Source organism: Bombina bombina, chromosome 6 (assembly GCF_027579735.1).
Source record: "Bombina bombina isolate aBomBom1 chromosome 6, aBomBom1.pri, whole genome shotgun sequence".
In the NCBI taxonomy this organism is placed as follows: Eukaryota; Metazoa; Chordata; class Amphibia; order Anura; family Bombinatoridae; genus Bombina; species Bombina bombina.
The window spans coordinates 1,145,454,647-1,145,482,482 of NC_069504.1; the positions used below are offsets into that span (position 1 = coordinate 1,145,454,647).

At 42.3% G+C, this 27,836-nt stretch overlaps 1 protein-coding gene across 2 annotated transcripts in view; it reads right to left on the minus strand.

Moving 5' to 3' along the window:
• PLEKHA5 (pleckstrin homology domain containing A5) overlaps positions 1–27,836 on the minus strand; it is a 1,264,477-nt gene that overhangs the window by 32,018 nt on the left and 1,204,623 nt on the right. Inside the window, exons 25-26 of one of the 2 annotated variants that reach the window (XM_053719122.1) lie at positions 22,339–22,479; positions 21,841–21,938 (exon numbers count right to left, since the gene is read on the minus strand). In XM_053719122.1, coding sequence (XP_053575097.1) covers positions 21,841–21,938; positions 22,339–22,479 — 239 coding nt within the window. Of the gene's footprint in view, positions 1–21,829; positions 21,939–22,338; positions 22,480–27,836 lie in introns of both variants that reach the window. The other variant, XM_053719123.1, reaches the window with a different exon arrangement.

The window sequence follows — 27,836 nt, forward strand, 5'->3', positions numbered from 1 at the left end:
CTACAAAAATAAATCATAAAGTACCTTATTCTATATTGCCTCTAACAGAAATGATGAGTAAAGTCAAAAAATGTGAATAAACTACATATGGTAATAAAAGTTACAAAGTAACCTGCTATTTCTAGAGGTATATAATTAGGTCTAAAAAAACACCAATTCATGGAAAAAATTCCAAATAATACTATTATACACTGTAATATTACACTTCACATCAAATACCATATAACTAATAATGCTGAAAATGGTACCAATATAAAGAACAAGTGTGTAGTCACTAACTTATCTGTGCCTACAGTACACAGTAGTGTGAATATAAAGACTATTGATAATTCAGCTTAAACCTTAAACTCAGATGGTGACTGACTTATCTGTGCCAAAAGTTTAGAATGTCATGTTCAGAATTGAAACCCACTGGCACCAAGCAATTTAACTTAAATATCCAGTAGGTTTCCTGTCTGCACAGAGATGTTAGTCTGTCACCTCCCCTGGGGGATTTAGACTCTTTAGACCTGGATGACGTCTTTAAATTTGACTCCCCAAATATCAAATTGGGGGACCTTTTTCAAGATTATGAATATCTAAAGCTCAAAGAACAGAAGCTTAAATGGGACAAATGGATTCTCAATAAATATCTACATTTGAAAATGGTGCCCAGAGGGCTTAGAATCAACAAGTTTCCAACTTATGATGTGAAAGTGAAGTGTAATATTACAGTGTATAATAGTATTATTTGGAATTTTTTCCATGAATTGGTGTTTTTTTAGACCTAATTATATACCTCTAGAAATAGCAGGTTACTTTGTAACTTTTATTACCATATGTAGTTTATTCACATTTTTTGACTTTACTCATCATTTCTGTTAGAGGCAATATAGAATAAGGTACTTTATGATTTATTTTTGTAGTTTCTGATTTAGGATATACTGACTATTTAATGTAAAATCTATTCCATTTTTTGCTGCTATTTGACTGGGTCCATGATATCAATGTGAGCATAATCCTTTGTGTCTATTCCCTTTCTTTGACATATCCAACTGTTATATAACTGTTTCTATGTTATCTTTGTTATCTAATATCTGTTTTTTTGACAAATTTCAGGTCTTTATATATTGTCTATAGGTTCTTATCTTATCACAAGCATTACATCTATATGTTTTGTAGGTGTTTATTACGCAGCATTTGTTATTAACCAATCAGTGTGTTTTTAACCCTTATTAAGGGTAGCAACATGTGTGTACAATTATGTCTATGATTACGGTCCTGTGTGACCGAAACCGGTCAGACGTTTCTGCTTGGCTGCGTTCTGTTTGTCCTGTGCTTTTTGTCTCCTATTTTTAATCAACATGGATTAAAGCTTATTTCATTTAATATTAGTGTGAGAATCAGCTATTTTTTTTTCCTCTTTTTTTATGCCTATATTCGTAGTGGGTACAGGGACCCGCTTCCTGATTCTTTCGCTCTTTTTTATTTGTATACATAGTATTGCACTATAGCCCAAGTGAATGCTGTTTTTTTTTTCTGCCTACGAGTGATTGACAACTCTTTCCACTGAATCTAATTGGAGCAGCTGTACCACGTGGTCCCTGTTTGTTTGCATGGGGGCCTTGGAGTTTGGAGTGACCACAACTTTGCCGGAAGCGTTTCTCGGATGAAAGTGGCATTGGAATAAACACGTCTCCACGAGATCATTGGGAACAGCGCAAATAGCGAAACGGCACTAGGGGTGAGTGAAGTTACTAACGAAGTGTGCTTTTTACTGTGGCCTTACCCCGGTTGGTCTGGAAGTGGCTTATACCGGATGACCCGCTGAGTACAATCCAGTTCCCCGGTCTGTGATATATACGGAGGGTGATCAGGTCTCAGTGTGGTTTACCTGGGAGCAGTATGCATGTATTGGAGTAAGTCTCACCTACCTAGGCCATGTTATGCTATTTTGCACAGAGAAGTGGTTGAGTTTACAAAGCAATATCATTTATGGACACCATTTGTTCATCTTCATAGCTGAGAGTGTCTTAAGTAAATGAAAACATACTTACCAAAAGACACCCATCCACATATAGCAGATAGCCAAACCAGTACTAAAACAGTTCTTAGTAGAGGTAATGGTAAATTTGAGAGTATATCGTCGATCTGAAAAGGGAGGTAGGAGATGAATCTCTACGACCGATAACAGAGAACCCATGAAAAAGACCCCCGTTAGAGAAATCATCGTATTCAATAGGTGATACTCCCTTCACGTCCCTCTGACATTCGCTGCACTCTGAGAGGAATCGGGCTTCAACAATGCTGAGAAGCGCATATCAATGTAGAAATCTTAGCACAAACTTACTTCACCACCTCCATAGGAGGCAAAGTTTGTAAAACTGAATTGTGGGTGTGGTGAGGGGTGTATTTATAGGCATTTTGAGGTTTGGGAAACTTTGCCCCTCCTGGTAGGATTGTATATCCCATATGTCACTAGCTCATGGACTCTTGCCAATTACATGAAAGAAAAGATTGCGCAAAAAATGACGCAATAAATTGAAGCATTTTCTGCCCCCGCGAGCCTAACAGCCCGCAAGGAAAAAAGTCAATTTGAAATGTTTAAGGTAAGAAAAAATATTTATTCATATGCATTTTCCCAAAAAATGAAACTGACAGTCTGAAAGAAGGAATACTGATTATCCTGAATCAAGGCAAATATAAGTTTAAAACATATATTTAGAACTTTACATATAAAGTGCCCAACCATAGCTTTGAGTGTCATAAATAGAAATAAGATTTACTTACCCTAAGACACTCATCTACATATAGTAGATAGCCAAACCAGTACTGAAACGAGAATCAGTAGAGGTAATGGTATATAAGAGTATATCGTCGATCTGAAAAGGGAGGTAGGAGAAGAAATCTCTACGACCGATAACAGAGAACCTATGAAATAGATCCCCTAGAGGAAGACCATGGTATTCAAATAGGCAATACTCTCTTCACATCCCTCTGACATTCACTGCACTCTGAGAGGAAAACCGGGCTTCAGCCTGCTGCGAAGCACATATCAACATAGAAATAAAGCACAAACTTACTTCACCACCTCCATGGGAGGCAACGTTTGTAAAACTGAATTGTGGGTGTGGTGAGGGGTGTATTTATAGGCATTTTGAGGTTTGGGAAACTTTGCCCCTCCTGGTAGGAATGTATATCACATACGTCACTAGCTCATGGACTCTTGCTAATTACATGAAAGAAATAAAAAAATGTCATTTTTTTTTTCTGAAGCTGGCCCCCCTTTCAGGGGGACCTCTGGGGGCCCGGTCGCGACCGCGACTGCTGCACCACCGGTAGTTCCGCCCCTGATGACTATAAGGATATGAGGATCACCTTGAACACTGCACATTAAATGCGTCACAAGACTATAAGGATATGAGGATCACCTAGAACACTGCACATTAAATGCGTCACAAGACTATAAGGATATGAGGCTCACATAGATCACTGCACATTAGATGCGTCACAAGACTATAAAGATATGAGGATCACCTAGAACACTGCACATTAGATGCGTCACAAGACTATAAGGATATGAGGATCACATAGATCACTGCACATTAGATGCGTCACAAGACTATAAGGATATGAGGATCACATAGATCACTGCACATTACATGCATCACAAGACTATAAGGATATAAGGATCACTGCACATTAGATGCATCACAAGACTATAAGGATATGAGGATCACCTAGAACACTGCACATTAAATGCGCCACAAGACTATAAGGATATGAGGATCACATAGTTTACTACACATTAGATGCGTCACAAGACTATAAGGATATGAGGCTCACATAGATCACTGCACATTAGATGCGTCACAAGACTATAAAGATATGAGGATCACCTAGAACACTGCACATTAGATGCGTCACAAGACTATAAGGATATGAGGATCACATAGATCACTGCACATTAGATGCGTCACAAGACTATAAGGATATGAGGATCACATAGATCACTGCACATTAGATGCGTCACAAGACTATAAGGATATGAGGATCACATAGATCACTGCACATTAGATGCGTCACAAGACTATAAGGATATGAGGATCACCTAGAACACTGCACATTAGATGCGTCACAAGACTATAAGGATATGAGGATCACATAGAACACTGCACATTAAATGCGTCACAAGACTATAAGGATATGAGGATCACCTAGAACATTGCACATTAAATGCGTCACAAGACTATAAAGATATGAGGATCACATAGATCACTGTACATTAGATGCGTCGCAAGCCTATAAGGATATGAGGATCACATAGATCACTGCACATTAGATGTATCACAAGACTATAAGGATATGAGGATCACAAAGATCACTGCACATTAGATGCGTCACAAGACTATAAGGATATGAGGATCACCTAGAACACTGAACATTAGATGCGTCACAAGACTATAAGGATATGAGGATCACATAGATCACTGCACATTAGATGCATCGCAAGGCTATAAGGATATGAAGATTACATAGATCACTGCACATTAGATGCGTCGCAAGGCTATAAGGATATGAGGATCACCTAGAGCACTGCACATTAGATGCGTCACAAGACTATAAAGATATGAGGATCACCTAGAACACTGCACATTAGATGCGTCACAAGACTATAAGGATATGAAGATTACATAGATCACTGCACATTAGATGCGTCGCAAGGCTATAAGGATCACATAGATCATTGCACATTAGATGCGTCACAAGACTATAAAGATATGAGGATCACCTAGAACACTGCACATTAGATGCGTCACAAGACTATAAGGATATGAGGATCACATAGATCACTGCACATTAGATGCGTCACAAGACTATAAGGATATGAGGATCACATAGATCACTGCACATTATATGCGTCACAAGACTATAAGGATATGAGGATCACATAGATCACTGCACATTAGATGCGTCACAAGACTATAAGGATATGAGGATCACAGATCACTCCACATTAGATGCGTCACAAGACTATAAGGATATGAGGATCACATAGATCACTGTACATTAGATGCATCACAAGACTATAAGGATATGAGGATCACATAGATCACTGCACATTAGATGCGTCGCAAGACTATAAGGATATGAGGATCACATAGATCACTGCACATTAGATGTGTCGCAAGACTATAAGGATATGAGGATCACATAGATCACTGCACATTAGATGCATCACAAGACTATAAGGATATGAGGATCACCTAGATCACTGCACATTAGATGCATCACAAGGCTATAAGGATGAGGATCACATAGACACTGCACATTAGATGTGTCAAAAGACTATAAGGATATGAGGATCACATAGATCACTGAACATTAGATGCGTCACAAGGCTATAAGGATCACATAGATCATTCCACTGTCCGAGCATGCACAGCTGCAGTGGTCTGAGATGAAAGCGAGCAAACGGAATGATGTCCATTGCCGCTACCATTAATCCAATGACCTCCATACACTGAGCCACTGATGGTCCGAGGAATGGACTGAAGTGCTCGGCAAGTATTTAGAATCTTTGATTTTCTGACCTCCGTCAGAAATATTTTCATGTCTACCGAGTCTATCAGAGTTCCCAAGAAGGGAACCCTTGTCCGTGGAACTAGTGAACTCTTTTCTATGTTCACCTTCCAACCGTGAGTTCTCAGGAAAGACAACACTGTGTCCGTGTGAGATTTTGTCAGATGATAAGTTGACGCCTAAATCAAAATATCGTCCAGATAAGGCGCCACTGCTATGCCCTGTGGTCTGAGAACCGCCAGAAGGGACCCTAGAACCTTTGTGAAGATCCTGGGTGCTGTGGCCAACCCGAAGGGAAGAGCCACAAACTGATAATGTTTGTCCAGGAAGGCAAACCTTAGGAACTGATGATGATCCTTGTGAATAGGGATATGAAGGTATGCATCCTTCAAGTCCACGGTAGTCAAATATTGACCCTCCTGGATCATTGGTAAGATTGTTTGTATAGTCTCCATCTTGAACGATGGGACTCTGAGAAACTTGTTTAGACACTTGAGATCTAAAATGGGTCTCAAAGTTCCCTCTTTTTTGGGAACCACGAAAAGATTTGAGTAAAACCCCTGTCCCTGTTCCAGTTTTGGAACGGGACAAATTACTCCCATGGTAGAGAGGTCTTCTACACAGCGTAAGAACGCCTCTCTTTTTAACTGGTCTACAGACAATCATGAAAGATGAAATCTCCCTCTTGGGAGAAAATCCTTGAATTCCAGTTGATACCCGTGGGTCACGATTTCCAATGCCCATGGGTCCTGAACATCTCTTGCCCAAGCCTGGGCAAAGAAAGAAAGTCTGCCCCCTACCAGATCCGGTCCCGGATCGGGGGCCGTCCCTTCATGCTGTCTTTGTAGCAGCAGCGGGCTTCTTGGATTGTTTACCTTTATTCCAAGCCTGGTTGGGTCTCCAGACGGACTTGGATTGAGCAAAATTCCCTTCCTGCTTTGTGGAGGAAGAGGAAGCAGAGGGTATTACTTTAAAATTTCGAAAGGAACGGAAATTATTTTGTTTACCCCTCATCTTAACATACTTATCCTGAGGTAGGGCGTGGCCTTTACCTCCAGTAATGTCAGAAATAATTTCCTTCAATTCAGGCCCGAATAGGGTCTTACCCTTGAAAGGAATAGCTAAAAGCTTAGATTTTGATGACACATCAGCAGACCACGATTTGAGCCATAATGCTCTACGCGCTAAAATGGCAAATCCTGCATTTTTCGCCGCTAATTTAGCAATAGCTTGAGAGTCTTAATTCTATCCAAAATATCATCTAATGGGGTCTCAACCTTAAGAGATTCCTCTAGAGCTTCAAACCAAAAAGCTGCTGCAGTAGTAACTGGAACAATGCAGGCTGTAGGTTGTAAAAGAAAACCATGATGAATAAATAATTTCTTTAGAAGACCCTCTAACTTCTTATCCATAGGGTCTTTGAAAGCACAACTGTCCTCAATAGGTATAGTTGTACGCTTAGCCAGGGTAGATATAGCTCCCTCCACCTTAGGGACCGACTGCCAAGAGTCCCGAACGGTGTCTGATATGGGAAACATTTTCTTAAAATTAGGAGGAGGAGAGAACGGTATACCTTGTCTATCCCATTGCTTTTTTACAATTTCCGAAATTCTTTTAGGAACCGGAAAAACATCAGTTTAAGTAGGCACCTCTAGATATTTGTCTATCTTACACAATTTCTCTGGTGGTATCACAATAGGGTCACAATCATCCAGAGTCACTAAAACCTCCCGAAGTAACAGGCGGAGGTGTTCCAGCTTAAATTTAAAGGACATGACGTCCGAATCTGTCTGAGATAACATCTTTCCTGAGTCTGAAAGTTCTCCCTCAGACAGCAATTCCCTGACCCCAAACTCAGAGCACTGTGAGGGTACGTCGGAAATAGCCAATAAAGCATCAGAGGATTCAGTATTCACATTAATACCTGACCTACTGCGTTTACCCTGTAACACTGGTAATTTAGATAATACCTCTGTAAGGGTAGTTGACATAACTGCAGCCATCTCCTGCAGAGTAAAAGAATTAGACGCACTTGAGGTACTTGGAGTCGCTTGTGTGGGCGTTAAAGGTTGTGACACCTGGGGAGAATTGGATGGCATATCCTGATTCTCTTCAGACTGAGAATCATCCTTAGGCACACTTTCTTTACCTAAAATATGCTTTTTACATTGTAAGGCCCTTTCAGTACAAGAGGTACACAACGTAAGAGGGGGTTCCACAATGGCTTCTAAACACATAGAGCAATTAGTATCCTCAATGTCAGACATGTTGTACAGACTAGCAATAACCACAATAGTTGTTAAGCACTTTATTTATTGATTTATACAATTTTTTTAAAAACATGTACTGCGCCTTTAAGAAATAAAAAAGCGCACAATTTTTCACAAACTGCCTAAAAACGTTAAATAACGCTATATAATTAACTACACATATTCAGTAGTGCCAAAAATTATTGGACCCTAAGAGCAAAGGGTGAAATTAACCTCTAAAAGATATTTATAGCAAAAAATATTTTTGATTTGTAAAAATGACCCCTGCACCTACCTGCCCCCAGGGTACTGAAAAATGACTAGACAACGATCCGGTTAACAGAACACCAGTTTAGGCCCAACCGGAGCTAATGCCTGCTGCCTTCTCAGTTAGAGTAAACTGCGCGTCTGAGCGCGCGAAAATAGGCCCCGCCCATCATGGACGACGTTCGCATTAGACTGTACAACCGCATGAGAAGCGGTTAGCAATAAAGTGCTATGTGGTCCCCTAAGCACAACATAAATATACAGCCATACTGATTATTTCATCTTTCCAAATAAAAACCGTTAAGCTGCCACTCCCAGTGTCCCTTTATATATGCTGCTTTAAGCCCTTTATATATGCTGCTTTAAGCCCAGTACTATGTCAATAAAATAAATAAACACAGGATTTTCAGTAATACCCTTTGTTTACATGTCTACTGCTTACCCCTACCCTTGCAGGGAAAAAATTTCAGCCAGTTCTGATATACCAAGTCTCCTCAGAAATAAAGGACTGAACATACCTCAATGCTGCTTGTAGCATGAAATTGTTCTCCACACTGAAGATTTCTCTTGTACTACCTTCAGAAGCTCTGTGGGAACCAACATGGATCTTAGTTACATCAGCTAAGATCATCAACCTCAGGACAGAGATCTTCTTCCATATCTCCCTGAGGAAAATAGTACTCACCGATAGCATTTAAAATAAAAAAACTGGGGGGGCGGAGCCAACTGCCGAAGAGACCAGACGTGCCTGAGCAGAGCTCCTGGCATATAGACTAAAGTATGGGATATACCTAGACATTTTACCCTCCAATCCCTTATTTTATTATCCTAAAGATAAGAGACATTCACCTCAAGACACAGGGTAGGCGAGAGCTCTATATAGGGGTCGTACATAAAATTTTTGGCCCTTCCACTTCGCCATGTGGTGAACGCTGCCATTTTGTTCACTGAGCCCTGGGGCAGCTGGGACAAATATTGCTTGAGGATTCAGAGGGACACACTATTTATCCTCCCCAGGCATACGGGCCAGCTTAGCCACGGTCACTCTGCAGCTTTCAGAACAGCGGTGGTTCCCTTAATAAGAAGTTCAACTACTACACTTGTGGCGCAGCATGGATATGGAGGCCTGGGAACGACATGGGCGGCAGCTCATTGACGAGTACTTCCATAGCCTTGAGATACACCTTACCGCGTGGGTTTCTGCCCTATTAGTACGACCGCTACAGAATCTAAATACCTTGCCCTCCCAGCAGAAAGAAGATGTTGGGGCCGCATCTACAGGGTCACTGCAGGAGGTACGGGAGACGCAGCATACTGTGCAGGCTTCTGAGATCAGCCCAATTTTGAGAGCCGGAGATGCAAGGAGAGATGGGGAGAGGGCTGACAGGGCTGATGTTAAACTGAAGCGAGCACCTGTTATCGGCCTATCTATACATCGCGTGGAGGCTTCACTTGGTCCGACCGCATTCAGTGAGCTGGAGAGTGATTGCAATGACATTGATGCGGTGAGTTACTACCTTCTAGCGGCTACAGCAAACGGTGACTGCAACAGTGATACCCCCCCAGAGTGGGGCACCTTGCATTCATCTTTTTGGGCTCCCAATATAGTATAACTGACTGTACAGAAACAAGCACTGGAGAGCCCTTCCACCCTGAAGCTGGGGTTCCCAGGACTAGAGACTGTTCTGCATCATTGAGCACCGGAGTGGGGTAAATTTACTTATTATGGACTCAGAACTACATATTATGCATGTTTTCCTCGCTGACTTAACTGTCTAGGCCCTTATTCCTCTGCATTACCTGCTCACCTCTACCCTCTTATATGTTTTGCAGCCTCCCAAAGATTATTATAGTTTTGCCTTACCGTTGTTACTCTACAGCATGTATTGATGTTTATGAATGGAAGTGGACCCCACGTCTTCCCATTCTGCCATACTTTGCAGTCCACATGTACATTGCACCAGCAAAATGCTTCAGAAGATCTATAAAAATCTGGTCTTGGTTGTACTTGCTGCAACAGTTAAAAGGGGTCTCCATAGCAAGGACCCTGCTTGCACTAGCGTTTCAGTAAGGCTTCAGAATATTAAGGCTAAAATTAACCCTTGTGACTGTATTCCTAGAACCATTTTTTTTAAAAAAAAGCTGTATTTGTTTCTTTGTTCAACAATATGCTTGCTAAAGGTTAAATATTATATGCAATAATCGCTTTAGGTATATGTGGGATGGTGAGTGGAGATCTTGCACATCAATTGCTAATGCTAGTCAATGAGATGAGGTTCTATATGTTATTCCACTCACTTACATTGTACATATGTTTTTTGTCACCTCTTGTTTGCATCTATTTAGCAGCCTAATAGCTATCCATACATGAGCTGTACTCTACATCAATGCGGTTTTTATTCCCCCAGTTAGTGGCAAAACTGTTGATGTCAGCACAGGGCAATTTAGGAGCCAGTATACAAATATATTTATAGCTAATTTGGTGATGACCTTTCTTATCATAGACAACTCTTACAGACAGTTGATATGTTTATTATATTTTTGCTGCAGGAGTTATCCTGAGGCTATTTAGTATTAACCCCCTATGTACTCTCATATATATCTGGTTCGATTTCTTTTAATGAGCACGCATTTGAGACTACCCTGCCTGTATTACCTAACCTTATTGAAATTCCCCACACACCTTTTTACTGCCGCAGAGAGTCTGGTTCAGAGGTCTAAGTTATATGTCTCTTTTTTATTCCATTGGAATGCCTGTACACTAATGTTAATAATCTTTCTGTTCGGGGGGCGTGCTGCCAGCGGCCGAGGCGGTAAGTCCCCCTTTCGCACGATTCCAACGGAGTGTAAGCTCTCACATTTAATGGAGACCTTTGTATTAGGCCTAGGTGTACACACCATATAGGTACTATTAGGGCCCCTATAGCAGCCATTAAGTTTATGGGCCACATCCCATTTGTCTCACCCAAATTCTCGCCCCCCCCCTCCCCTTCCCTTTAATTGTTGTATCCCCACAAAAATTAACACTAGTATTTACTATAAGCACTCGCATAGGCCTCCTATCCCTAGAGCCACATTTTGGTCTCACCATGTGATCCAAATGGTTAATATTTCATTCCTTCCCCTACCCTTTAGTTGATATATGGCTGTTAGGGTGTCACTGAACGCTGGTATGTTTTTCTCAATAACATCCCCTACACCTGACTTACTAACATCCCTTAAGCTACAATTTTCCCAAATATATCTCTTATCTAGTCAGGTCAGCAGGACTGATCATCATTATTAGTCAGATGAGTCTATAATCCACTTACACTCCCTATGTTTTTTACAACCCCACTAATTTTTCTCCTTAACATAGTAACATCATAATTGATGCCCGGTATTTCAAAAGGTTCCTTTGGCATATATTATATTCATCGCATTTACTTTACCACCTCCCCCCCCCCCTCTATGTAATGCATCTCCTAGCCAAGGAGAACTAACCTAGCGGTTTCTCTTACTTATACCGCACCCTCCTTCACTCCATTAGTACTCTCTCCTACTTTACATAATACCACAATGCGGGTCCTACCTGTTTCATTTAGACCAGTAGGCCTCCTTAAACAGTTCTATCAAGTTTTTCTCCATACAGTATATTTTAGAGACCTTTTGGGAGTCCGAATCAAAAGCAGCAAATGCCTTAAGGTACTGGTTGGAAGGCTTCACAGTGGATCCTATTTGCTACTAAGGGAGTTTAGAATATATTATACCATATTATTTTACCTTTATATTGATACTTTTCATATAACAAGAAAAAAAAATAAAAAAATAGAGGTTTTTCAATAGGGACCCATAAGTGGCCCCCCTTAAGTCATGTCTACCTACTCTGTATTCTGTTCACGGTAAATCTAGGTGGCCCAACAGTGGTCGCTTACATCAGGTAGTAGGTGTCCAGTTAATATAGCACTTATCGTATAGTATGTGAAAGTAATTTGTCATCCAACTCTTGTGTATATTCATTTGACATGTGTCAGCAGTTTACCTTGTATTAATCTTTGTTTGTCATGATGTGTATTGGCAATTACTAATTGTTTGTTTTGACAAAAAAACCTCAATAAAAATATAAAAAAAACTTCTTGATTGAAGAAACTAAAACTAACACCTCACTTTACCTCTTCCTATTACTAACACAGGCAAAGAGAATGACTGGGGGTGGAGGGAAGGGAGGAGCTATATATACAGCTCTGCTGTGGTGCTCTTTGCCACTTACTGTTGGCAGGAGGTTAATATCCCACAAGTAAGGATGAAATCCGTGGACTCGTCGAAAAAGAAAAAGGCAATAGGCAAATAGGAATGAGGTCTAATATAATGAAAATATTATATAATATAAACAGAAAAATATTTTTTGGCGCCAAAAACAACTCGTCATAGATGACGTAACCTTGTGAAAGGACCCGGCGCCAACTAAGACGTCGGAAATGACAAATTTGCATCAACGAACGTAACTTCACGCCAAACAAATCTCGCGCCAAGAATGACGCAATAAACTTTAGCATTTTGCGCCCTCGCAAGCCTAATTCTGCCCGTGATTTAGAAAAATGACAGTCAATTGAAAAAAGACTACACCCCAGGTAAGAAATAAATTTCTAAAAAATTCATTTCCCAGATATGAAACTGACAGTCTGCAAAAGGAAATATACTGAAACCTGAATCATGGCAAATATAAGTACAATACATATATTAAAAACTTTATATAAATACATAAAGTGCCAAACCATAGGTGAGGTGTCTTAAGAAATAAAAACATACTTACCTGAAGACACCCATCCACATATAGCAGATAGCCAAACCAGTACTGAAACAGTTATCAGTAGAGGTAATGGTATATGAGAGTATATCGTCGATCTGAAAAGGGAGGTAATATTTTCATTATATTAGACCTCATTCCTATTTGCCTATTGCCTTTTTCTTCTACAAGATACGACGAGTCCACGGATTTCATCCTTACTTGTGGGATATTAACCTCCTGCCAACAGTAAGTGGCAAAGAGCACCACAGCAGAGCTGTATATATAGCTCCTCCCCATATCAACGTAGAAATCTTAGCACAAACTTACTTCACCACCTCCATAGGAGGCAAAGTTTGTAAAACTGAATTGTGGCTGTGGTGAGGGGTGTATTTATAGGCATTTTGCGGTTTGGGAAACTTTGCCCCTCCTGGTAGAATTGTATATCCCATACGTCACTAGCTCATGGACTCTTGCCAATTACATGAAAGAAAGGTATGCCCGGTCTCTCCCATTCCTTAGCAATTATCTCAGAAGCTCGGTCAGGAACCGGAAACATGTCTGTCGAGGAAGGAACCTCGAAATATTTGTTCAGCTTACTAGACTTCTTAGGAACAACCACTACCGTGGAGTCCCTGTCGTCCAAAGTAGCTAAAACCTCCCTAAGTAACAGACGAAGGTGTTCTAGCTTAAACCTAAAAGATGCAACCTCAGTATCAGCAAGAGGAATAACACATTCTGAATTTGAAATTTCACCTTTAGATGCTACAGCAGTATCCTCCTCTTCAGGTTTTTGGGAGGGCACCTCCGAAATTGCAACAATTGCGTCAGAAACCTCGCTTACTGAATGTCTTGGTATCTTCTTACGTTTGCCCTGCAACATTGGGAAAGCAGACAATGCATCAGAAATTGTAGAAGACATGAGAGAAGCTATGTCTTTTAAGGTAACTCCAGCGAGAGCTAGACCAGAAGTGCAGGGCACTGCTTGTGCAGGCGGTAACATTTCGGACGCTTGGGGAGAAAGCTGCGGCATATATTGAACCTCGTCATTAGACTCTTGGGCAGCATCCGCCTTAGAAATATTTTGCTCAGAAAAAATCTTTCCCCTATAATTTAAAGTCCTTTCAATACATGAGAGACAGAAAGGGATTGGTGGTTCCACATTTGCTTCAAAGCACAAGGAGCAAGCAACATTTTGTAAGGCCCCTTGGTCCATACTTTTTCACAATTGACCCAATATTCAATAAAAAAATTTTTTATATCTGTTAAAAATTTTAAAATAAAAAGACGTTACTGTCTCTTTAAATTCAAAGCGTTAACTTTTTTACCTTAAGACTTACATTATCAAACTACCAATATAAGGCCAAAGAAAAACACCTCTGGACCACAGCTACCGTGCTGAGGTGCTCCTACCTGACAGGCAAACGGATGGTCTATACCCCTTGTGTCCGCTCAGCGCTGCAGTACAAATTTTCAATCCGGTGCTAGAAACGCATGCTCTGAACGGACCATGTGTTTCTAGACAGCACTTCAGAAAATGTGTTGCAAATGTCTACCCGACCGAGGCGCAATTGAATTGCCGCAAACTCGGAAGACCCGCCCATCGTGGGCGTGCCCCTGCATCGCATACAATAAGCTCCAATATGTACTGCTTATTACTCTTATGCTGTCCTTGTACATTAAACGATACTCTGCTTAAATAAAGTGTAAACCACCAGAGCCAAAAGCAATCCCCAGCCCCAGCACATAAATGCGGTCCCAATACCTCTCCAGATTAGGAGAGTTTTTAGTGTCCCAACTAGACGATTCGTTTCGGATCGATTCGGAAATTCATCCGAATTTGTAAAATTCGGGATTCGGATTTCTGAATTAAAATAGTGCCGAATTTACAGAATAAATCCGAATTAGTTCTGATTTATTCGGTAGATTCTGATGGCCATGGATTACACTAGTATTGTACAGTATATTAGGTTATATCACTCTGCTATGTGTTACACCTAATATACAGTACATAATACTAGTCTAATACACAGCACATCCCACCGAATTCCGAAATTCCGAACCAAATCGAATCCAGCTGAATTTATTTGAATCCGAACCGATTCTAATTTTTCCGAATTCGAATTGATCTGAACCGAAATTCAAAAAAATCCGAATCGATCCGAACCGAACCAAATCTTTTCGCCATGCACATATCTAGTCCCAACCCAAGTGCCTCTTCTATTCCTGTGCACTTAGTAATGATAATAGTGTGCTTACTCCGTTCTGGGTCCCCCCAGATAATATATAAAGCAGCACTTACCTTTACTTCTGCCTGACAGCAAGGCAGCTCACAGGCCTAAGAGGTCCTCTCCCTCCCATTGACCTGTGGAGGAAAAAGCATGCTGAGTAATTTTTACCTCAGGCTAAGGCATACAGAGCAGCAAGGATACATGGGAGGCTCAGTAAGAATTATGTCCCACCAGTTCCCATTGCTCTAAAGCCACCAAAGCTCTACTGAAGAGACTGATATGGACTACGGCTACACCCTAGGACAAAGCAGCAGAATTTTGTACCACTTTAAAAATAATAAACTCTTGATTGAAGAATCTTTTCTAACACCTCACTTTACCTCTTCCTATTACTAAGGTAGGCAAAGAGAATGACTGGAGTGGGAGGGAAGGGAGGAGCTATTTAACAGCTTTGCTGTGGTGCTCTTTGCCGCCTCCTGCTGACCAGGAGGTGAATATCCCATTAGTAATTAAGATGATCCGTGGACTCATTGTGTCATAAAAAAGAAAACAACCCTGGTACTAGGAACCAGGGAACTTTTTTCTAGAATGATCTTCCATCCGTGTGTCTGAAGGAGACAGAAGAGACTCCGTGCAATATCTTGCCAAAGGAAAATATGAAGTTTGAACCAAGATATCGTCCAGGTAAGGAGTCACTGCGATACCCTGGGATCTGGCCACTGCTTGGAAAGCTCCCAAAACCTTTGTAAATATTCTGGGAGCAGTAGCTAAGCCAAATGACAGGGCTATGAACAGGAAATGTTGGTCCAAAAAAACCCCAAAAAACAGGAACTGAAAATAATCCTTGTGGATCGGGACATGAAGTTATGCATCCTTTATGTCGATTGTAGTCATGAACTGTCCTTCCTGAATCAAGGTAGTGAACCTGATAGTCTCCATTTTGAAGAAGGGAACCCTGAGAAACTTATTGAGACATTTTAAGTCCAGGATAGGGCGATAAGTTCCCTCTTTTTGGGAACAACAAAGAGGTTTGAGCAAAAACCTAGACCCCATTCTGAGGCGGGCACTAGGACGATTACTCCCAAGGAAGAAAGGTCCCGAAAACAATCCAAGAAGGCTGCCCTCTTCTCTGGTCTTGAAAGGAGAAATCTGCCCCTTGGAGGATTTGAACCCTATTTTGTATCCCTGAGATATGACGTCTTACACCCAAGGATCCTTAACAACCTGAACCCTAGCCTCTGAGAAAAAGGACAGTCTGCCCCCTACTCGATCCGATCCCAGATCGGGGGCCGCCCTTTTATGAGGATTTGTTGTCTGTGTGCTTTTGGGTCTGCTTGGATTTGTTCCAAGACTGGTTAGGCTTCCAAGTCCCCTTTGGACTGTTCAGGCTTGGAGGATGATTGAGTCCGCTGGTTCTTGTCTGAACGACAGGAACGAAAAGTAGAGGACAGACGCCTTTTAGGTCTAGCTTTCTTATTCTGGGGGGAGGAAGGAACCCTTCCCCTCTCTGCCATCCTCCTTTAGTGACGAAAGGCAAAGAATGACTTAGGGGATTGGGGAAGTGGGAGGGACATTTATAGCCTTCGGATGGGGTGTCTTTGCCTCCTCCTGGTGGCCAGGTGTTGATATTCCCAACAGTAATAAATGAAGTTGTGGGCTCTCCCTGCCTTTGGGAAAAATATTTTTTAGGGTAATAAAATATCTTTATTTAGCACTAACATATCCTAAGGACTACATTAGATTTATTATAACAATGTCACTCACACTCACATCTTACAGATGTGTGTAATGAGCCTGTCGTATCTACCACTCACACTCACTGTACCTGGCTCCTACAGATGTGTGTAATGAGCCTGTCGTATCTATCACTCACACTCACTGTGCCTAGCTCCTACAGATGTGTGTAATGAGCCTGTCGTATCTATCACTCACACTCACTGTACCTGGTTCCTACAGATGTGTGTAGGTTCACTCACACTCACTGTACCTGGCTCCTATAGATGTGTGTAATGAGCCTGTCGTATCTATCACTCACACTCACTGTACCTGGCTTCTACAGATGTATGTAATGAGCCTGTCGTATCTATCACTGACACTCACTGTACCTGGCTCCTACAGATGTGTGTAATGAGCCTGTCGTATCTATCACTCACACTCACTGTACCTGGCTCCTATAGATGTGTGTAATGAGCCTGTCGTATCTATCACTCACACTCACTGTACCTGGCTCCTATAGATGTAAGTAATGAGCCTGTCGTATCTATCACTCACACTCACTATACCTGGCTCCTACAGATGTATATAATGAGCCTGTCGTATCTATCACTCACACTCACTGTACCTGGCTCCTACAGATGTGTGTAATGAGCCTGTCGTATCTATCACTCACACTCACTGTACCTGGCTCCTACAGATGTATGTAATGAGCCTGTCGTATCTATCACTCACACTCACTGTACCTAGCTCCTACAGATGTATGTAATGAGCCTGTCGTATCTATCACTCACACTCACTGTACCTAGCTCCTACAGAAGTGTGTAATGAGCCTGTCGTATCTATCACTCACACTCACTGTACCTGGCTCCTACAGATGTATGTGATGAGCCTGTCGTATCTATCACTCACACTCACTGTACCTGGCTCCTACAGATGTGTGTAATGAGCCTGTCGTATCTATCACTCACACTCACTGTACCTGGCTCCTACAGATGTATATAATGAGCCTGTCGTATCTATCACTCACACTCACTGTACCTGGCTCCTACAGATGTATATAATGAGCCTGTCGTATCTATCACTCACACTCATTGTACCTGGCTCCTACAGATGTGTGTAATGAGCCTGTCGTATCTATCACTCACACTCACTGTACCTGGCCCCTACAGATTTGTGTAATGAGCCTGTCGTATCTATCACTCACACTCACTGTACCTGGCTCCTACAGATGTGTGTAATGAGCCTGTCGTATCTATCACTCACACTCACTGTACCTGGCCCCTACAGATGTGTGTAATGAGCCTGTCGTATCTATCACTCACACTCACTGTACCTGGCTCCTACAGATGTGTGTAATGAGCCTGTCGTATCTATCACTCACACTCACTGTACCTGGCTCCTACAGATGTATGTAATGAGCCTGTCGTATCTATCACTCACACTCACTGTACCTGGCTCCTACAGATGTATGTAATGAGCCTGTCGTATCTATCACTCACACTCACTGTACCTGGCTCCTACAGATGTATGTAATGAGCCTGTCGTATCTATCACTCACACTCATTGTACCTGGCTCCTACAGATGTGTGTAATGAGCCTGTCGTATCTATCACTCACACTCATTGTACCTGGCTCCTACAGATGTATGTAATGAGCCTGTCGTATCTATCACTCACACTCACTGTACCTGGCTCCTACAGATGTATGTAATGAGCCTGTCGTATCTATCACTCACACTCACTGTACCTGGCTCCTACAGATGTATGTAATGAGCCTGTCGTATCTATCACTCACACTCACTGTACCTGGCTCCTACAGATGTGTGTAATGAGCCTGTCGTATCTATCACTCACACTCACTGTACCTGGCTCCTACAGATGTATGTAATGAGCCTGTCGTATCTATCACTCACACTCACTGTACCTGGCTCCTACAGATGTGTGTAATGAGCGTGTCGTATCTATCACTCACACTCACTGTACCTAGCTCCTACAGATGTGTGTAATGAGCCTGTCGTATCTATCACTCACACTCACTGTACCTGGCTCCTACAGATGTGTGTAATGAGCCTGCCGTATCTATCACTCACACTCACTGTACCTGGCTCCTACAGATGTGTGTAATGAGCCTGCCGTATCTATCACTCACACTCACTGTACCTGGCTCCTACAGATGTATGTAATGAGCCTGTCGTATCTATCACTCACACTCACTGTACCTGGCTCCTACAGATGTATGTAATGAGCCTGTCGTATCTATCACTCACACTCACTGTACCTGGCTCCTACAGATGTATGTAATGAGCCTGTCGTATCTATCACTCACACTCACTGTACCTGGCTTCTACAGATGTATGTAATGAGCCTGTCGTATCTATCACTCACACTCACTGTACCTGGCCCCTACAGATTTGTGTAATGAGCCTGTCGTATCTATCACTCACACTCATTGTACCTGGCTCCTACAGATGTGTGTAATGAGCCTGTCGTATCTATCACTCACACTCACTGTACCTGGCTCCTACAGATGTATGTAATGAGCCTGTCGTATCTATCACTCACACTCACTGTACCTGGCTCCTACAGATGTATGTAATGAGCCTGTCTTATCTATCACTCACACTCACTGTACCTGGCTCCTACAGATGTGTGTAATGAGCGTGTCGTATCTATCACTCACACTCACTGTACCTAGCTCCTACAGATGTGTGTAATGAGCCTGTCGTATCTATCACTCACACTCACTGTACCTAGCTCCTACAGATGTGTGTAATGAGCCTGCCGTATCTATCACTCACACTCACTGTACCTAGCTCCTACAGATGTGTGTAATGAGCCTGCCGTATCTATCACTCACACTCACTGTACCTGGCTCCTACAGATGTGTGTAATGAGCCTGTCGTATCTATCACTCACACTCACTGTACCTAGCTCCTACAGATGTGTGTAATGAGCCTGTCGTATCTATCACTCACACTCACTGTACCTGGCTCCTACAGATGTGTGTAATGAGCCTGTCGTATCTATCACTCAAACTCACTGTACCTGGCTCCTACAGATGTGTGTAATGAGCCTGTCGTATCTATCACTCACACTCACTGTACCTGGCTCCTACAGATGTATGTAATGAGCCTGTCGTATCTATCACTCACACTCACTGTACCTAGCTCCTACAGATGTGTGTAATGAGCCTGCCGTATCTATCACTCACACTCACTGTACCTGGCCCCTACAGATGTGTGTAATGAGCCTGTCGTATCTATCACTCACACTCACTGTACCTAGCTCCTACAGATGTGTGTAATGAGCCTGTCGTATCTATCACTCACACTCACTGTACCTGGCTCCTACAGATGTATGTAATGAGCCTGTCGTATCTATCACTCACACTCACTGTACCTGGCTCCTATAGATGTGTGTAATGAGCCTGTCGTATCTATCACTCACACTCACTGTACCTGGCTCCTACAGATGTGTGTAATGAGCCTGCCGTATCTATCACTCACACTCACTGTACCTGGCTCCTACAGATGTGTGTAATGAGCCTGCCGTATCTATCACTCACACTCACTGTACCTGGCTCCTACAGATGTGTGTAATGAGCCTGTCGTATCTATCACTCACACTCACTGTACCTGGCTCCAACAGATGTATGTAATGAGCCTGCCATATCTATCACTCACACTCACTGTACCTGGCTCCTACAGATGTGTGTAATGAGCCTGTCGTATCTATCACTCACACTCACTGTACCTGGCTCCTACAGATGTATATAATGAGCCTGTCGTATCTATCACTCACACTCACTGTACCTGGCTCCTACAGATGTGTGTAATGAGCCTGTCGTATCTATCACTCACACTCACTGTACCTGGCTCCTACAGATGTGTGTAATGAGCCTGCCGTATCTATCACTCACACTCACTGTACCTGGCTCCTACAGATGTGTGTAATGAGCCTGTCGTATCTATCACTCACACTCACTATACCTGGCTCCTACAGATGTGTGTAATGAGCCTGTCGTATCTATCACTCACACTCACTGTACCTGGCTCCTACAGATGTGTGTAATGAGCCTGTCGTATCTATCACTCACACTCACTGTACCTGGCTCCTACAGATGTGTGTAATGAGCCTGTCGTATCTATCACTCACACTCACTGTACCTGGCTCCTACAGATGTATGTAATGAGCCTGCCGTATCTATCACTCACACTCACTGTACCTGGCTCCTACAGATGTGTGTAATGAGCCTGTCGTATCTATCACTCACACTCACTGTACCTGGCTCCTACAGATGTATGTAATGAGCCTGCCATATCTATCACTCACACTCACTGTACCTGGCTCCTACAGATGTGTGTAATGAGCCTGTCGTATCTATCACTCACACTCACTGTACCTGGCTCCTACAGATGTATGTAATGAGCCTGTCGTATCTATCACTCACACTCACTGTACCTGGCTCCTACAGATGTGTGTAATGAGCCTGCCATATCTATCACTCACACTCACTGTACCTGGCTCCTACAGATGTGTGTAATGAGCCTGTCGTATCTATCACTCACACTCACTGTACCTGGCTCCTACAGATGTATGTAATGAGCCTGTCGTATCTATCACTCACACTCACTGTACCTGGCTCCTACAGATGTATGTAATGAGCCTGTCGTATCTATCACTCACACTCACTGTACCTGGCTCCTACAGATGTGTGTAATGAGCCTGCCGTATCTATCACTCACACTCACTGTACCTGGCTCCTACAGATGTGTGTAATGAGCCTGTCGTATCTATCACTCACACTCACTGTACCTGGCTCCTACAGATGTGTGTAATGAGCCTGTCGTATCTATCACTCACACTCACTGTACCTGGCTCCTACAGATGTGTGTAATGAGCCTGTCGTATCTATCACTCACACTCACTGTACCTAGCTCCTACAGATGTGTGTAATGAGCCTGTCGTATCTATCACTCACACTCACTGTACCTAGCTCCTACAGATGTGTGTAATGAGCCTGCCGTATCTATCACTCACACTCACTGTACCTGGCTCCTACAGATGCCGTATCTGCTTGTTCATCTTTCGTTTTCTCATCCTTGGGGTCAGGCTGACCAGGGCTTTTACAACGAAGCAATTCTTGAGGCTGAAATATAGAACGCACTGCAAATGTTTTATGTGCTTTAGGTGTTAATATTTACATTACAGGGTCAAGCAGTGTCGCACGGAGTTCAAGTTCATAGCAAATAGTACCAGAGGATCGTGACATTTTATCTGCCCATAAGACAGGAGGAAGTAAAGTTCTATCGAATGTTGTGCAAAGACGGAAAAAATAAAGTGAAGAAGGTGAGGCTGGTGCATCCAGGGCTTTGGCTAGTGATGTCATATAAGGATCTGGGCTCCCGCTGACCTCTGTGTGAGACTGGAAGAGACCTCTGTTAGGGTATACTGGGCATCACACCGGACATATGGGCATCACACTGGAGAACTAGTTACCAGATCTAAAGCTTGAGATAGGGGCAAGAAACCTCAGCAACAAAACTCACCTCTTTCTGGTTTGTGGCAATTGGTTGCTCCTTTATTCTTGTCACCTCTTGTACTGGTGACGCGCGTTGATCTAACTGATCTCTCACAGCATTCTCAAGCTCCTTAATATTACTCAACAACTTATCTTCTCTCTTCCGAGTCTGCAAAGAAGAACCTTAGTGAAGTGAGCGAGCGATTCTGTTTGTGGAACAGTCATACTAAGTGCAGCTACTGGATTCTCACTCAGGTTTCTATTCCATTCCAGACTATTAAGTGGCAAGAAACAAGCGGTTGCTTGGAGTTTAAACAGCATTTATATCAATAACATAAAGAATAAGTTGCTATAACTGGGGCCCTAATGCATTGTGCCCTAGCGCAGCTTTACGGAGCCCAAGCTTCCTTAGCACAGGCGGCAAGAGGCGCTTTTATTACTTCACTTGTATTAGCAACATATTTAATATGGGTGTTACAGGCTGATTTGTGAAAGAGAATTCCCTCATGTCAGGGAACATTAAATCCTGACCAAAACCCCCAAAATGTATGCTTACCTGATAAACTATTTGCTGTTCTGGCATGGAGAGTCCACGATTCCATTCATTACTGTTGGGAAATTCACCACCTGGTCACCATTCCAGCCAGAGCCTAAGTATCCTCTCACTACCCATACTCCCCCAGTCATTCAGCCGAGGGAATAAGGAAAAGGTAGAACACTTGAGGTATATAGGTGCCTGAAGGTTACAAAAATCAAATGCCGCCTAAAGAATATCAGGGCGGGTCGTGGACTCTCCATGCCAGGAAAGAATCAGGTAAGCATAAATTTTGTTTTCTTTCTAATGGCATGGAGAGTCCACAACTCCATTCAATTACTGATGGGAAACCAATACCCAAGCCATAGAGGACACAGAATAGATAGGGAGAGCTAATAAAAGGCAGGCGCGCCTAAACTAAAGGCACCACCGCTTGAAGAACTTGAAGAGGACCAAGGAGCCACCTTGCAGACTTGTTCCATGGATGCTTTACAGCCTAAGAAGAAGATGCAGCACGGGTAGAGAGCAAGTGCTTTGTGTGAGGCTTCAGATTATGAGACTGACGCGCTACCAACTGCGCTAATAAATCCCACATCTAGTTACAGAGGCAAAGAATGACTGGAGAAGTATGGGTAGTGGGAGGATACTTAAGCTCTGGCTGAGGTGTTCTTTGCCTCCTCCTGGTGGCCAGGCGGTGAATTTCCCAACATTAATAAATGGAATTGTGGACTCTCTATGCCATTGGAAAGAAAGGACCACAATGTAATTTGTAAATCAGAAGCAGACGACTAAGCTGTGATACTGCACTGTTACATTTATACCGTCCTATGATAACCTCTGTACAGACGACTAAGCTGTGATACTGCACTGTTACATTTATACCGTCCTATGATAACCTCTGTACAGACGACTAAGCTATGATACTGCACTGTTACATTTATACCGTCCTATGATAACCTCTGTACAGACGACTAAGCTATGATACTGCACTATTACATTTATACCGTCCTATGATAACCTCTGTACAGACGACTAAGCTGTGATACCGCACTGTTACATTTATACCGTCCTATGATAACCTCTGTACAGACTAAGCTGTGATACTGCACTGTTACATTTATACCGTCCTATGGTAACCTCTGTACAGACGACTAAGCTGTGATACTGCACTGTTACATTTATACCGTCCTATGGTAACCTCTGTACAGACGACTAAGCTATGATACTGCACTGTTACATTTATACCGTCCTATGATAACCTCTGTACAGACTAAGCTGTGATACTGCACTGTTACATTTATACCGTCCTATGATAACCTCTGTACAGACGACTAAGCTGTGATACTGCACTGTTACATTTATACCGTCCTATGGTAACCTCTGTACAGACGACTAAGCTGTGATACTGCACTGTTACATTTATACCGTCCTATGGTAACCTCTGTACAGACGACTAAGCTGTGATACTGCACTGTTACATTTATACCGTCCTATGATAACCTCTGTACAGACGACTAAGCTGTGATACTGCACTGTTACATTTATACCGCCCTATGATAACCTCTGTACAGACTAAGCTGTGATACTGCACTGTTACATTTATACCGTCCTATGATAACCTCTGTACAGACGACTAAGCTGTGATACTGCACTGTTACATTTATACCGTCCTATGATAACCTCTGTACAGACTAAGCTGTGATACTGCACTGTTACATTTATACCGTCCTATGGTAACCTCTGTACAGACTAAGCTGTGATACCGCACTGTTACATTTATACCGCCCTATGATAACCTCTGTACAGACGACTAAACTGTGATACCGCACTGTTACATTTATACCGTCCTATGATAACCTCTGTACAGACGACTAAGCTGTGATACTGCACTGTTACATTTATACCGTCCTATGATAACCTCTGTACAGACTAAGCTGTGATACTGCACTGTTACATTTATACCGCCCTATGATAACCTCTGTACAGACTAAGCTGTGATACTGCACTGTTACATTTATACCGTCCTATGATAACCTCTGTACAGACGACTAAGCTGTGATACTGCACTGTTACATTTATACCGTCCTATGATAACCTCTGTACAGACGACTAAGCTGTGATACTGCACTGTTACATTTATACCGTCCTATGATAACCTCTGTACAGACGACTAAGCTGTGATACTGCACTGTTACATTTATACCGTCCTATGGTAACCTCTGTACAGACGACTAAGCTGTGATACTGCACTGTAACATTTATACCGTCCTATGATAACCTCTGTACAGACGACTAAGCTGTGATACTGCACTGTTACATTTATACCGTCCTATGATAACCTCTGTACAGACTAAGCTGTGATACTGCACTGTTACATTTATACCGTCCTATGATAACCTCTGTACAGACTAAGCTGTGATACCGCACTGTTACATTTATACCGTCCTATGATAACCTCTGTACAGACTAAGCTGTGATACTGCACTGTTACATTTATACCGTCCTATGATAACCTCTGTACAGACGACTAAGCTGTGATACTGCACTGTTACATTTATACCGTCCTATGATAACCTCTGTACAGACTAAGCTGTGATACTGCACTGTTACATTTATACCGTCCTATGATAACCTCTGTACAGACGACTAAGCTGTGATACTGCACTGTTACATTTATACCGCCCTATGATAACCTCTGTACAGACTAAGCTGTGATACTGCACTGTTACATTTATACCGTCCTATGATAACCTCTGTACAGACGACTAAGCTGTGATACTGCATTGTTACATTTATACCGTCCTATGATAACCTCTGTACAGACTAAGCTGTGATACTGCACTGTTACATTTATACCGCCCTATGATAACCTCTGTACAGACTAAGCTGTGATACTGCACTGTTACATTTATACCGTCCTATGATAACCTCTGTACAGACGACTAAGCTGTGATACTGCACTGTTACATTTATACCGTCCTATGATAACCTCTGTACAGACGACTAAGCTGTGATACTGCACTGTTACATTTATACCGTCCTATGATAACCTCTGTACAGACTAAGCTGTGATACTGCACTGTTACATTTATACCGTCCTATGGTAACCTCTGTACAGACTAAGCTGTGATACTGCACTGTTACATTTATACCGCCCTATGATAACCTCTGTACAGACTAAGCTGTGATACTGCACTGTTACATTTATACCGCCCTATGATAACCTCTGTACAGACTAAGCTGTGATACTGCATTGTTACATTTATACCGCCCTATGATAACCTCTGTACAGACTAAGCTGTGATACTGCACTGTTACATTTATACCGCCCTATGATAACCTCTGTACAGACGACTAAGCTGTGATACTGCACTGTTACATTTATACCGTCCTATGATAACCTCTGTACAGACTAAGCTGTGATACTGCACTGTTACATTTATACCGTCCTATGATAACCTCTGTACAGACGACTAAGCTGTGATACTGCACTGTTACATTTATACCGTCCTATGATAACCTCTGTACAGACGACTAAGCTGTGATACTGCACTGTTACATTTATACCGTCCTATGGTAACCTCTGTACAGACGACTAAGCTGTGATACTGCACTGTTACATTTATACCGTCCTATGGTAACCTCTGTACAGACGACTAAGCTGTGATACTGCACTGTTACATTTATACCGTCCTATGATAACCTCTGTACAGACGACTAAGCTGTGATACTGCACTGTTACATTTATACCGTCCTATGATAACCTCTGTACAGACTAAGCTGTGATACTGCACTGTTACATTTATACCGTCCTATGATAACCTCTGTACAGACGACTAAGCTGTGATACTGCACTGTTACATTTATACCGTCCTATGGTAACCTCTGTACAGACTAAGCTGTGATACTGCACTGTTACATTTATACCGTCCTATGATAACCTCTGTACAGACGACTAAGCTGTGATACTGCATTGTTACATTTATACCGCCCTATGATAACCTCTGTACAGACTAAGCTGTGATACTGCACTGTTACATTTATACCGCCCTATGATAACCTCTGTACAGACGACTAAGCTGTGATACTGCACTGTTACATTTATACCGTCCTAGGATAACCTCTGTACAGACTAAGCTGTGATACTGCACTGTTACATTTATACCGTCCTATGGTAACCTCTGTACAGACGACTAAGCTGTGATACCGCACTGTTACATTTATACCGTCCTATGATAACCTCTGTACAGACGACTAAGCTGTGATACTGCACTGTTACATTTATAACGTCCTATGGTAACCTCTGTACAGACGACTAAGCTGTGATACCGCACTGTTACATTTATACCGTCCTATGATAACCTCTGTACAGACTAAGCTGTGATACCGCACTGTTACATTTATACCGTCCTATGATAACCTCTGTACAGACGACTAAGCTGTTATACTGCACTGTTACATTTATACCGTCCTATGATAACCTCTGTACAGACTAAGCTGTGATACTGCACTGTTACATTTATACCGTCCTATGATAACCTCTGTACAGACTAAGCTGTGATACCGCACTGTTACATTTATACCGTCCTATGGTAACCTCTGTACAGACGACTAAGCTGTGATACTGCACTGTTACATTTATACCGTCCTATGATAACCTCTGTACAGACTAAGCTGTGATACTGCACTGTTACATTTATACCGTCCTATGATAACCTCTGTACAGACTAAGCTGTGATACTGCACTGTTACATTTATACCGTCCTATGATAACCTCTGTACAGACGACTAAGCTGTGATACTGCACTGTTACATTTATACCGTCCTATGGTAACCTCTGTACAGACGACTAAGCTGTGATACTGCACTGTTACATTTATACCGTCCTATGATAACCTCTGTACAGACGACTAAGCTGTGATACTGCACTGTTATATTTATACCGTCCTATGATAACCTCTGTACAGACGACTAAGCTGTGATACTGCACT